This window comes from Asterias amurensis, chromosome 2 (genome assembly GCF_032118995.1).
Source record: "Asterias amurensis chromosome 2, ASM3211899v1".
Taxonomy (NCBI): domain Eukaryota; kingdom Metazoa; phylum Echinodermata; class Asteroidea; order Forcipulatida; family Asteriidae; genus Asterias; species Asterias amurensis.
The window spans coordinates 2,686,510-2,700,554 of NC_092649.1; the positions used below are offsets into that span (position 1 = coordinate 2,686,510).

Sequence of the window (14,045 nt, forward strand, 5' to 3'; positions counted from 1 at the left end):
TTTTCACGCAATTATTAATGAGTTTTGCCATTCCGTTTTGATTTCCTTTGAAGTGTATTAGTTGTTTTTTGTTGTTGATGCTTAAATCAAGTAATTAAGTATTACGATTTTGTTTTCTTTCTAAATTTGTGTATTACCAGTTCGTTTGTGTGCTTTTCTGTATGTCTCATGATTGTAATGTTTCAGATTTGTTTAGCCTCGACGACACTTCATCCACCAATAGTTGTTCTTATTTTGAAAGTAATGACTTTAATAATTTAATGACAAATTCCACAGGTCACTTTTCTATCTATTATATGAATGCTAGGAGTCTTTGTAAACACTTTCATGATATTCAAGATTATCTTTGCTCTCTCACTCATTCTTTCTCTATTTACGGGTTTACTGAAACATGGTTCAAAGACGCTCCTCCTCCATACATTCAAATGAAGAACTATCAGCTTGTTCACTCTTCTCGGTCCAATAAGATTGGAGGAGGAGCGGCCATGTTTATCAGTGACTCATTGGCTTACCATACTCGAGATGATCTCATGTTAACCTGTGATGATTTTGAATGTGTTTTTATTGAAATTGCCAGGAGTGACTCATGTAACATTATTGTTGGTAATATTTATAGGACACCTGGTACTTCCTTTGAAACTTTTCAGACATCTCTTGATTCTTGTCTCAGTGTTATTGCCAATGAGAAAAAGCTGTGTTATATAATGGGAGATTTTAACCTGAATCTTATCAATTGTTCCATTCATCAGCCAACAGAGGACTTTGTAAATATGATTTCTGCGTATGGTTTTTGCCCACTGATAAACAAGCCTACTCGCATTACCTCTCGCACAGCCACGCTAATTGATAATATTCTTACAAACAATGATACACATCAAATATCTGCCGGTATCCTTTATACCGATATCTCTGACCATCTTCCTCTTTTTCAAACTACTCCTTTTTGTTTTCATCAAGAGCAGTCACCTGATAAAACATACACTACTAGGCCAATAAATAGCTTCACGCTAAATGCGTTTCGGTCAGACCTTGAATGTACTGATTGGACTGGTGTTTTCCACTCGTCTGCTGTGGATCTTGCCTACAATTCCTTTCTTTCTACTTTTACAGATCTCTACAATCACCACTTTCCTCTTGTTTTGAAATCTGCAGTCAAAGTTAAACAAAAACAGCCCTGGATTTCTCAAGCTATTATTACTTCTATCAACCACAAAAATAAACTCTACAAGCGGTTCTTACGCAATCCATCTACAACCAATGAGCATAACTTCAAATGCTTCAGAAATCGACTTACGACAATTATCCGAGTAGCAAAAAGAACGCATTATGCTCGCAAATTGGATGCCAATAAAAACAACATTAAAAACACCTGGCGTGAAATCAGTGACATTCTTGGCAAAAATAGAAAGGTTGATATCCCAGAGGAAGTTACTGACGGACAGCAGACTTTTTCCGGCCCCTGTGATGTTGCTAACTCTTTCAACACTTACTTCACCAACATTGGCTCTTCACTTTCCAGCAAAATCTCACCTACACAGGCATTGTTCTCTGATTACCTGCCAACCTCAAACAACCATTCTTTCTTTCTTGTACCAACGAATCGCTTTGAAATCAATGAGGTGTGCAAACAACTCAACAATGGTGTAAGCTGTGGCTTTGATGGAATTAGTTCAACTGTGGTGAAATCTGTAATTTCTTTTATCTCTTGGCCTCTTGCCCATATTTTCAATCTGTCCTTTCTGTGTGGCTCGGTGCCTTCTCAGCTCAAAATTGCTAGAGTCACTCCTATCTTTAAAAGTGGTGATCGCCATGACTTGCGGAACTACCGCCCTATTTCAGTTCTTCCTTGTTTCTCTAAAATTCTTGAAAAACTTGTCTACAAACGACTCTTTAAATTCCTTTCTGACTTTCATCTTCTTTATGATCTTCAATTTGGTTTTCGTAGCAAATTCTCGACAGATATGGCGCTAATTAAACTTGTTGATCATCTTAACAACTCTTTCACTGAGAAAATGTCTACTATTGGTGTCTTTATAGACCTTTCCAAAGCTTTTGACACCATTGACCATAGCATTCTTCTCTCCAAATTAGATCACTATGGAGTGCGTGGTGTGGCTAACCAATGGTTCGCTAATTATCTGTCTGACAGGAAACAATATACAGTTTTCAAAAACTGTGATTCCCCTCTAAAGACAATTGACTGCGGTGTTCCACAAGGCTCCATTCTTGGACCGTTACTGTTCCTTTTGTATGTAAATGATCTTTATCATTGCTCATCCGTCTTGTCTTTTATTCTATTTGCTGATGATACCACTATCCTTTTTTCTCACTCTAATATATCTTCTTTAAGCAATATCATCAACAGGGAACTAAGTCTGGCCTCGTCTTGGTTTAAATCTAATAAGCTGTCACTCAATTCGAGCAAGACCAAATACATGTTTTTCAGCAGGACTCGCAACGCTAACGACAACTTCACCATCAGTATTAATGAAACTCCAATCGAACAGGTTCACTCGACAAAGTTTTTAGGAGTTTTAATTGATGATAAGCTGACCTGGAAAGATCACATATCCTCTGTTTCGAAAATTGTTTCTCGCAACACAGGCGTTTTGTCTAAGCTTCGTTACTTTCTTCCCACACACACATTACTTTCTCTCTACAACACTCTTATTCTTCCCTATCTTAACTATTGCAATATTGTTTGGGCTCATTCAAGCACTAGCAAACTTCATTCTCTGTTCTTAATCCAAAAAAGGGCTATCCGTATCGCTTCTATGTCTCATCGTCGTGACCATACCGCGCCCTTGTTTGCTAACTTGAACACACTCACACTCACGGATATCAACAAACTTCAAACAGCCATTTTCATGTTCAAATACACAAAAAATCTTCTGCCCCACACTTTCTCCAATTACTTTCCTTCTGTCAGCAACACGCACCTTTATAACACACGCTCCTGTAACAATCTCTATATCCCTTTTGCACGTACTTCTTACACAATGAACACTCTTCGCTATCATGGGCCCCGCCTCTGGAATTCAATTGATAGGCGAATTCGCTCGCAGTCCTCTGTTGGTCGATTCAAAGAATCCTTCAAAAAACACATTGTCTCCCATTATGTAACATAGTTGTGATTCTGTCATTATTTTGGTTTAGTTCTATCGTCGTGGCCGTCTTATGGTAATTGTATTGTTTGTTTGTTTGGTTTTGTTTGAGGTGTTAGTTTGAGGTGTTTGTTTGTCTTGTTGGGTGTTTTGTTTTTGCGTTTCGTTTATCCGTCTCGTTTTGATGTCATTGTTGTTACTATACGCATTGTTTTATAATTTAAATGATCTTATTACCTTCCTTTGTTTTGTAAAGGCATCCCAGCTTACAAGCTTTGCTTTAATGGGCCATGCCTCCATACAGTTTTCAGTCTTGTAACATCCTATTGTTTGTATTTGTATATTGTGTTTGTATGGAAATAAATGTTGATTGATTGAAGTAACAGTTTTTACTTCCTTTTATTCATATGGATGGTAGTAAATACTTGAAATGTTCAAGTAAAAGTAAGTACTACTTTTTATTCATACGACCCATTGAACTGATAGTAGTGTGTTACACCTTCTTTGTCCCATGAAAAACCGAGATATTTCAATATGATGATAAGCTGACTTGAGATCAAAAGTAAACAAGTAATCCCCTGTAACAAACATTTGTTTTGCAACGGTAACATCTTCCTACTTAAACTTAAACTGTGCCAAATGAGGGTTGATATCTCTACAATCCAAAACTAGTCTTGGCTTTCCAATCTTACTGAAAGCAACCGTCAAGGGATTGACACATGTTGGTTTGTGTGAGACTTCAGAAATACAGCCTTTTGCTTTTAGTTTTTCAATCTCTGTTGCAACGAATAACTTGTTCTCCAATGTCGACCTATTGTTTTCAAATGAAAAACACCTGGTAGTGTTCTAAAGGGTATTCTATACCCGTCTACAATAACTGTCTTTATATTATGTTCATTTACTTCCGCTTCCTCCCAGTGTTTTAAGGAAGCCTTTAGTCTACCTACTGTTGTTAACACAACCGATTTATTTGGTACATCTATTAGGTAAGGTAAGGTACATTTTATTTGCAACCATTATACGGTTGGATTCATTATAAAAGTAAAAATAAAAAAAATTACAAATTACAAAAATATCAAAGACTGGCCAGTAAAAATATTACAATATATTGTTTCCTTAATTAACACTGATGTTTCATAATCGGTTTTCTGATTCCTGCCAAACTGAGATCGATAACAAATATTATCACTTATCTTATCACTTGGATGTTGTCGTCTCTGTGGGCACGAATACTTCCAGTGCCCTGGCTGGCCGCAGTTGAAACAGAGCCCTGGTTTCTTGGCTGATGTCACACTGCTCATCCGCTCGTTTGTTGAGTGTTTGCTCCTGACCTCCCGGCAGGCTGAGAAGCCGGCCATGGTGAAAATCTTGCTTTCAAAGCAAGTAAATTTCGACGAAATTAGGCTTTCTAACTTGCTTAAAAATGCTGTTTGTGAACTGGCAACAGCTTGCTTGACTCTTTCGTCGATGTAGTTGGCTTACATTTGGCTTTCAATGTCGATCGGAGTAGACGCCCTACAGCAACTTAACGAGAAGTACGCTGTGAAAGTGCTTGCTAAAACGACTACAATACCCTTTGTAATCTCCTTTTAAACCTCCCTCTTCGCCCCTATTACATAATGGCCACCTGATATGCACAATGCATTACTCGAATTCCTATAAGACAATTATTTCCCGCTATACTACGAACCGCTTTAACTTTTTTCAATCCAGTATATTTGTTATTATTTAAACTCTCTTTGTATATGGTATATATCAATGCAAAGCTGAACTGTTCCTCTTTAAAATGATACCACATTTGCAATGATTACATGTTGCTGGACTTGTCTACATGAATTACAATGAGGCAAAGTCACAAATCAAATGTGCCAAAATTACCGTTGTGTGTGAATGGTCAATAGGTAGTGCTCATTAATCAAACCGATCAAGCTATTCAGAACCATTACACAGTGATTTTCACCAGTGAGCTCATCGGACACAATTTACCCTCATCTCATGGAAAAACACCTTGTTTGATGGGTATTTGCAAGAAGATATTCTACAGCCGGATGCAGTCCCATACTTGCAGACTTTGGACCAAACCCCATCTTTCAAGATGACAACGCTCGCCCCCCTCGAGCCCGACTGGTGACTGACTACCTGAAAAATGTTGAGGTGCACCGGATGGATTGGCCCGCTAACAGTCCAGACCTGGATCCCATGGAACATCTGTGGGACCAGCTTGGCCTCGCTGTCCGCGCCAGTGTGCAACATGAGAAGAAGGTGCCATGCTGTCATCAACGCCTTCTGATCATCCACTCGTTACTGTATCAATAAAGTGTATTAAGATCAGTAACTTGTCTTGCTCTATACCAAATTTATTGTCTCAATCAAGTGGGTTAAGATCAGTAAGTTGTCTTGCTTGTTTGAATTACAGCGTCAACTCATACAGTAACACAAAAATATTGCTAATTCTGGCACATTTGATTTGTGACTCTGTCTCATTCTCATTAACGTGGTCAAGTCCAGCAACATGTAATCATTGCAATTGTAGTATCATTTTAAAGAGGAAGAGTTCAGCTTTGCAATGATACATACCATATACAAAAAGAGTATTAAATAATAACAAATATACCGGATTGAAATAAGTTTCCTTACTTTTTGTGAGCAGTTTATGTCGTTTATTCCATACTCTATTTGGAGAATAATTGAATAATTTATGAGAATTTATCAGTAGAAAGAAAGGTAACAAAATCAGAAGCGCATATAACTTGAAGTTTACAAAATGTGTTTAATGTTACATAGTATCCAATTATATAACATTTCTTTTATTTTCTACGTTTTTGTTTTCTACAGGGTGTGACCAGCTCGATCAAGAAACCAAATGACCTGCAATGCTTTACAGCCAATGTGGCCAGTGGTAACCGTGTGACCACCGAGACGTTAGATCTAAGCCTCGGTGGTGTCCAGCAGGAAAGTAGGCCTGCATGTAACATGAACGCGACGTTGTTACCAGTGATAGATGGTTGCGGCTACACTGAAGGTGATCAGCCTCCAGAGGGCGTGACAGGGCATAACTGTCCTTTACCGCTTCACCATACTCTGCCCCGATCTAAGAAAACTACAAAGGTAACGCGGTTACACTGCATAGAGCTCTAGTTAACCGGACACTTTCGATAATTATTGTCAAATACAAGGGTCAAATACCAGTCGATGTTTTGAAACATTAGGGTTTGACTATAGTCAAACCCACACATATTTATACCACCGAGATATACGACCCTAAGTTGACCAACCGTAGTAACTTTCGTTGAACACTATTGGTAATTACTCAAAATATTTGTTAGCAAACAAACTTGGTATCGAGCAATTGAGATCTCTGCTGATAGTATAATACATTGTGAGAATCGGCTCCCTCTGCAGTAATGTAGTTTTTAAGAAAGAGGTAATTTCTCACTCAATTAATATAAAGAGCAGACTTGAAGCATTTTTGAAACAATTTTTCTTGAAAAAAAATTCCTATGAAATTGGCCCCTTAGAAAGGAAGCATTGTATGAGTTTGTGTTTTTCGGTACGATAGAGCAACACCTACCCCAGCAAAAACCAAAACCATCACTCGATCTGAAATGTACAGTTTACATAAGTCATTAATGACACTACATACCATTGGTAATTGTCAAAGACCAGTCTTCTCACTTGGTGTAGCTCAACATATTAAAATAACAAACCTGTGAAAATTTGAGCTCAATTGGTCGTCGAAGTTGCGAGACAATAATGAAAGAAAAAACACCCTTGTCATACGAAGTTGTGTGCTTTCAGATGCTTGATTTCGGGACCTCAAAATCTAAATCCGAGGTCTCGAAATCAAACTCGTTGAAAATTACCTTTTTCTCGAAAACTATGTAACTTAAGAAGGAGCCGTTTCTCACAATGTTTTATACTCTCAACAGCTCACCATTACTCGTTACCAAGTAAGGTTTTATGATAATAATCATTTTGTGTTTTTACAATAGTGTGCACTGCCTTTAAAATATTACATATATTACATCAAAAGAAAGAAATATCAAATAGTTATTAAAGACAGTGGACACTATTGGTAGTTGTCAAAGAATAGCCTTCATAGTTGGTGTATCTCAACATATACATAAAATAACAAACCGGTGAAAAATTGAGCTCAATCGGTCATCAAACTTGCGAGATATGAATGAAAGAAAAAACATCCTTGTCACACGACGGTGTGTGCGTTTAGATGGTTGATTTCGAGACCTCAAGTTCTAAATCTGAGGTCTCGAAATCAAATTCGTGGAAAATTAGTTCTTTCTCGGAAACTATGGCACTTCAGAGGGAGCCGTTTCTCACAATGTTTTCGATTAGCACCTTGAGTTTATGCTGCATCGGCTGATTGGGCATCAGTCAGTCACCAGCCTCCTAGTTTAGCCTTCAAGGCTGTAAGAAGGAGCAACCCATGCTGAAGACTGAATAATACTAGGGTAGAAATATCGTTTGGTAGGGGGCCCACTTTTGAATCAAATTCCTTTCACCACAGTGGTACATGTAGTACACAATTCTTAAAACGTATGCCTGAACATGCAGACAATGACTGAGCTGGCCAACCTTTGGAAATGTCTTGCCTGCGTGTGTGATGAGGCGAGGCTTAAAACATTCCAAAACAGAAAGCTTATGGGAGGCATTTGTCTATCAAGAATGATTATACAACTGGGTACGTAACAACTGCAGCCAGAAATTATTGTATCTAAACTCCTATAGGGAAATGTAAACAAATGAAGGTAAAACAAAACTTTTCATTGGTTTAGAGCGCGTCACATGATATGTCTTAGTTTTGCTAGACGACGGCCGTGTGATAGTGCGTCGGTGTGCCGTGCGCTAGTCCGAAAGACTAGCGCATGGCGTGCAGTACCCAGACGTGTACGATGTTTATAAACTAATAGTCTGTAACCATTTCGGCTTACATGACACTACTTAGGTCTGTAACTTAATAGTACAGTATTTAGAAATGTTTGGGGGTGTTATAAAACAAATATTGACGGCTTTCATTCGTGCTATGGTTAAAAACTATGACTCCCTCGGCGAACCCCGGAGCGTTCTAGTTTCCCTCGGCTTCGCCATGGGATAATAGAACGGGCAGGGGATCAACTCGGGAGTCAAAGTTTTAACCATAGCACTCGAATCCGTCAATATTTGCATAATACAATGGAATCACTGGATCTAGCGGCAGCGACCTGTATTTATTGTGGATAAAGACAGGGGAAAAGTCTACAGCCCATGTTACTTTCCAATAACGTTACGGGCGACAGAATCTCCGGGGGGGGCAGGTATCCTCAGAATAGTCATGCATATACATGAACTTGATAATTCTTCAGATTGGCCAATCAGAACGAACCCCGTAAACAAAATGATCTTACCGGCAGGGGCTTTGGAAGGCGTGGTCAGGTTTGCACGGGATACGGACATCTACACCGGATCACAGGTCGTTGACTAACAAGCCGTTCACAGGAAACGGCCCCACGAATCGCCTCAAACTATACTTCTCAGCTTCGTCAGATCCGGGTGACCGCGTCTTAAGACCCTACGGTGGAAGGGCGGGAGTAGCAGCCACTCTGCGGTTGCAGGGAGCCACGGACCAGGAAGTGATGGATCACTGCGGATGGGTGACACAGTGAGCGTACAGACACCACACTTGGATAGATGGATAGAGTATCCAGGCGCCGCACCACGGTTCTTTTAATAAGGAAGGCCATTGAGGATGAAGGAAAGGTGCGGCTATCGCCAGCAGACCAGGCTGGGGAGTTCTATCGGCCCTAAACTCCGGCTTCAAGGCTGAGAAGGCTTTTAAATCTCCAGCAGGGCAGGCAGCGACGGTGTGAGAGTTGGATGAGAGATGGGGGGAAAGTGGGGGGCAGTGGCGTGCGGATCCTGGGTGCGGGTGAGGAACCTTTTCTACCCAGTCCTCAATCCATGTAGAGACCGGAGCCCAGGACGAACACAGCGGTGCAAATAATTTACTATTTGCACCGCTGTGGGCGTTGAGGGCAACTGACTCTTTGTCAGTTGCGATTCTGGCTGGACTAAGGTGAGGGCGTCAATAGCGGTGGGACTGTCCGGCGGACCCCCTTTTTTGTATTTGGGTTTTGGGTTTTGGGGAATTCTTTTTTACCCCACCCACCCTACCCCTTTTCGCTCCCGGTTCTGGTTTCTACGTTTAGAACCTTTTCTACCCAGTCCTCAATCCATGTAGAGACCGGAGCCGAGGACGAACACAGCGGTGCAAATAATTTACTATTGTTGTATATACCCGCCTGTGCTTTCATTATCTCGCCACATCCACTCTGCCGTTCTCGATGGGGTGCACGAGTGGAGCGTCTGCGACAGTATTGTGATAAAAGAGGAGCGGGAATAATAATTTGAGGAGCGGGAATTACAAAGAAGGTTCTTCTAAAAGCCAGAAAGGGTTTTGGGTTGCCCCTCGAAAATACACTCGTTCGATAACAAAACGGGTCTCGAAGATTTATTCGTGGCGGTAGGGGGAGGGGTACGGGGGAGGTCCACCCAGAGTCATTCTGTGCCGTTCTCGATGGGACGCACTCGGCAAAACATTGTTTTTTTTGTGATTGGTTTTTAGTCAATCACGTAAGCACATTCTGATGAACAGTCGGTGCCCTTCTGCAATAAGCCATTTCGAGATATGGTGGACACAATCCTATAACACTATAGGGTTTGGGTAAATCTGTATGTATACACCCAAACCACACACACTGAAGGGCCACCATATTTCAAAAAGGCTAAAATGGGGTTGACTATATAAAGGAGGATGGACAAGGAGGAAGTCTGTTAACGGAATCATATTGCTGCCAAAGACTAGCCTTCACAGTTGTGTATCTCAACATATGCATAAAATAACTAACCTGTGAAAATTCGAGCTCAATCGGTCATCAAATTTGCGAAATAACAATGAAAGAAAAAAACACCCTTGCCACACGCAGTTGTGTGCGTTTAGATGGTTGATTTCAAGACCTCAAGTTCTAAATCTGAGGTCTCGAAAATGGCACTTCAGAGGGAGCCGTTTCTCACAATGTTTTATACCATCAACCTTTCCCCATTACTTGTCACCAAGAAAGGTTTAATGCTAATAATTATTTTGAGTAATTACCAATAGTGTCCACTGCCTTTAATATAAGCCCATTAATTAAACCTTTTGGCTCTTCTGCTATGAAGCTTAATAAGGGCTTACTCGGAAGATATTTACTCGCATAATATTTTAGAACCACGTTTTGGTTCTAACGTGATTTTTTTTTTTTTTTTTTAAGCTCGAAAACGGCGAAATTTGATGTTTTCTTTGAGGGACTGTTCTTCTCCATTCCTAGAAAATCTTCCAAGTAAAGCCGATGTGCTCTGGCCCTTTAAGCTTCATAGAAGAAGAGCCGAAAGGTTAATATGTAATAAACACTGTTGTTTCTACCAAAACGTGACAACATTCCTGTTATAATGGAGGTGACAATAAATAATTATGATATTTCCATGGGTTCATCGTATGGAGTTATAATTGAAGAAAAAACACGATATGCCTACAGAGGTTATTATTAATGACTACACAATATCAAATTTCCCCTTTCCTCTGTGATTGGTGGGACCACTGAGGTTTTACTCCCACTATTGTTGTATATACCCGCCTGTGCTTTCATTATCTCGCCACTACCACTCTGCCATTCTCGATGGGGTGCACTCGGCTAAACTTGCGATTGATTTGTAAGTAAGCACATTCTGGTGAACAGTTGATACATTGCCCTTCTCTGCAATGGGGTTGACCTTCTCTGCAATGGGGTTGACTATATGGGAGGCCGGTGTGGCGGTCTCGGAGCTCCGGCGTACTCAGAGCTCCAGATTACCAAATACGGTAGTATTACGTCTACCGTGCCTGCGCACACCAAGCGAAAGTAGTAGGTTTTAGCGCCGTGCCGAGTACACTTTCGTAGTGGACTTGTGGACAAGTCGTTTATGGTCCCACGCGGTGAGATAGTCGAGTTGCAGCGGTGCTCTCCGCGCGCGAACTGCTGGTTGTCGAGTTGCAGCGGTGCTCTCCGCGCGCGAACTGCTGGTTGCGCAACTACTGCGCTGCCCGACTCCAGGCAGCTTGCAGTAGTCGCACAACCAGCACTTCGCTGCAACTCGACTACCTCACGTGGGACCATAAACGACTTGTCCACAAGTCTACTCTCGTAGCTGTCATGGCGGCGCCCATATCGTGTGGTGAACGAGTGGAGCGTCTGCGACAGTATTGTGATAAAAGAGGAGCGGGAATAATAATTTGAGGAGCGGGAATTACAAAGAAGGTTCTTCTGAAAGCCAGAAAGGGTTTTGGGTTGCCCCTCGAAAAAGCACTCGTTCGATAACAAAACAGGTCACAAAGATTTATTCGTGGCGGTAGGGGGAGGGGTACGGGGGAGGTCAGCGCAGCATGCATACAGAGCACCGGAGACTCACGCCCGCAACGACAGCATGCTACGTCATCCCGGAGAGCTTGGCACGCCAGAGATCTGAGACCGTGATTACTGCGTGCCGAAATCCCCGGTGACGTCACCCGGAGCTCTGAGTACGCCGGAGCGCTGAGGCCGCCACACCGGACCATGGAGGAAGTCTGTTAACGTAATCATATTGCTGCAACTAAAGAGGTTTCTAAAGCATGTGCTTGAGATCTATTAGGTATACGGATAATCGTATTCGTTTGAATTAGATGCGCGTTGTTTCGCAATCATAGAGTTATGACGTGTCAGTCCTATAGGCCAAAGTACACACAAGTTGCGTGTGTGAGGGCTCCTCAACACACGCACACTATACCCCATGGATTTGGTTTTGTGGGGTCCTGCTTATGTTGTTTTTTTTATTCCATTTTCTAACTAATTTCCGTGTGGGGTCCAAGTTGAACAAAGAAATTCCGCATCAGGGGTCCATTGTTTCATTGTGTGAAAGACCCCATAGAGGCACGTATTTTGTAAAGCATCCCTGGTATATTTATCCTGCCTTTTCATTGGTCGGTATGGTCGAGTTCCAAAAACAATAACTGACATATGTAAATGAGACAGGATGTCACGCAACTGGATCTGTTATTTATGTCCATAAAAGCAAAATGTTTTTCACAACGCCACAATTATTCCAAGGAAACTTGTTCCTCTGTGTCAGGAACTAAAGTGTCGTGAAGCATCACAAAAATAAAGCAAAGAAAATAAACGATTCGTTACAAACAGCAAACTGAATTTCTGGACCTGTCTTTCTGTAGCAATGGATATGTTTCCCACAGCAAATACATCTGAACTATCCGCAGACGATGCTTTCCCAAATGTGCGCGTTTTCCGCGTGGTTGTTGAGATACTGGTGGTGCTACTGGGTGTTCCTGGTAACCTCCTCATCATACGCGTTTACTGGAGGAAGACTGTCAAAACCAGCACCATCGTTTTAATTCAGGGCCTGGCTTTGGCCGACTGTATCGTTTGCTCGGTAAAGATCATCGACGTTGTAGAACAGATAGTAGGGATGCAGCAAGCCATTACGATCACCCAGAAAATAGTGATCACGTCGGTCATGGCATCAGTTTCGATCACTACAGTGATTGCAATGGATCGCTACGACTGCATATGCCGTCCGCAACGGCGGTTCTTCACCCTCAGACGGGGACAAATAGCGGTCGTGATTTCATTTATCTTCGGGGCCTTGATGTCCGTTCCTGAATACGGCCAGCAGTTTGGCAGAACGCCTACTCCGTCTGTGAGCTTGGCATCATTGGCTCGCATGAGCTCCTTTTTGTTTCCTCTATCGATTATTGGAGTATGTTACACCAAAGTGTTCATGACCATCCGTAGACATGTCCGAGTCGGCATTATGTCTTCTGCAAATGCAGCGAATCTTTCCAGCTTGCAAGTTGCTTCTTCGTCCAAAGAGCCTACCCGTGGACAACCAGGTAAAGACACAGTCATGACTGAATCTAAATCTCTCAACTCCGTACCCCACCATGATACATCTCAACCATCCACTGTACATAGTCCTGCCAGAAAGGATACCGCCCCACAAGGACCACCGAAGAAGCCTGAAGCGTTTCGTCACACAGCGAGTGAAAGGAACAAACCACGTCTGAATCCCGTCAAACAGCGCCAAGCTAAAAAGGTGGATACCAACGCAGCCCTTCAGCGTAAGACGACCGTGATGTTGTTCGTGGCCAGCGTTGTGTTCCTTCTACTGTGGCTGCCGCACTGGATCATGATAGCAGTTGTGAACGCCGATGCGGGTGAAGACGAGGGTATTTATGTCGACCCTCTCTTCTACATAGTCATGAATGAGATACGAGTGCTTTTCTTCTTAAATAACGCTGTCAATCCGTTTATTTACGGACTTGCAAATAGACGGTTTAGAAAAGAGTGTAAAGAGGTGCTAAGTAAGCTATGTAAGTAACACAGTTTTCAAGCTGAATTTGCTTGATTAACTACATAGTATTCTTAAAGGCATGGACACCTTTGGTAATACTGTCAAAGACCAGTCTTTTCAATTGGTGTATTTCAACATTCATGCATACAATAACAAGGTATGAAAATATGAATTCAATTGGTTGCCTAAGTTGCGAGAGAATAATGGAAGAAAAACACCCTTGCCGCACAAGTTGTGTACTTGCACATGCTAGAGTAAGATACCTCAGCCGAGGTCTCAAATTAAATTCAAATAATTATTTTAGTGAGAAATTACTACTTGTTCAAAAACTACGTTACTTCAGAGGGAGCCGTTTCTCACAATTGTTTATATTGTCAACACCTCACCGTTGCTCGTCACAAACCAAGTTCCTATGCTAACGAATGGTTTGAGTAATTACCAATAGTGTCAGTGTCTTTAAGCAACACAGACATGCATTGAGGTTTAAGTAACAAAATGAACATTGCTCTTTATAAGACTAGGTATAATAGA

General features: G+C 41.5%; 1 protein-coding gene across 1 annotated transcript; it reads left to right on the forward strand.

Moving 5' to 3' along the window:
• Positions 1-12,377: 12,377 nt before the first annotated feature.
• LOC139934127 (uncharacterized) lies at positions 12,378-13,541 on the forward strand. Its single transcript, XM_071928423.1, has one exon. The coding sequence runs from the start codon at positions 12,378-12,380 to the stop codon at positions 13,539-13,541; it is 1,164 nt and encodes a 387-aa protein (XP_071784524.1).
• Positions 13,542-14,045: the final 504 nt, after the last annotated feature.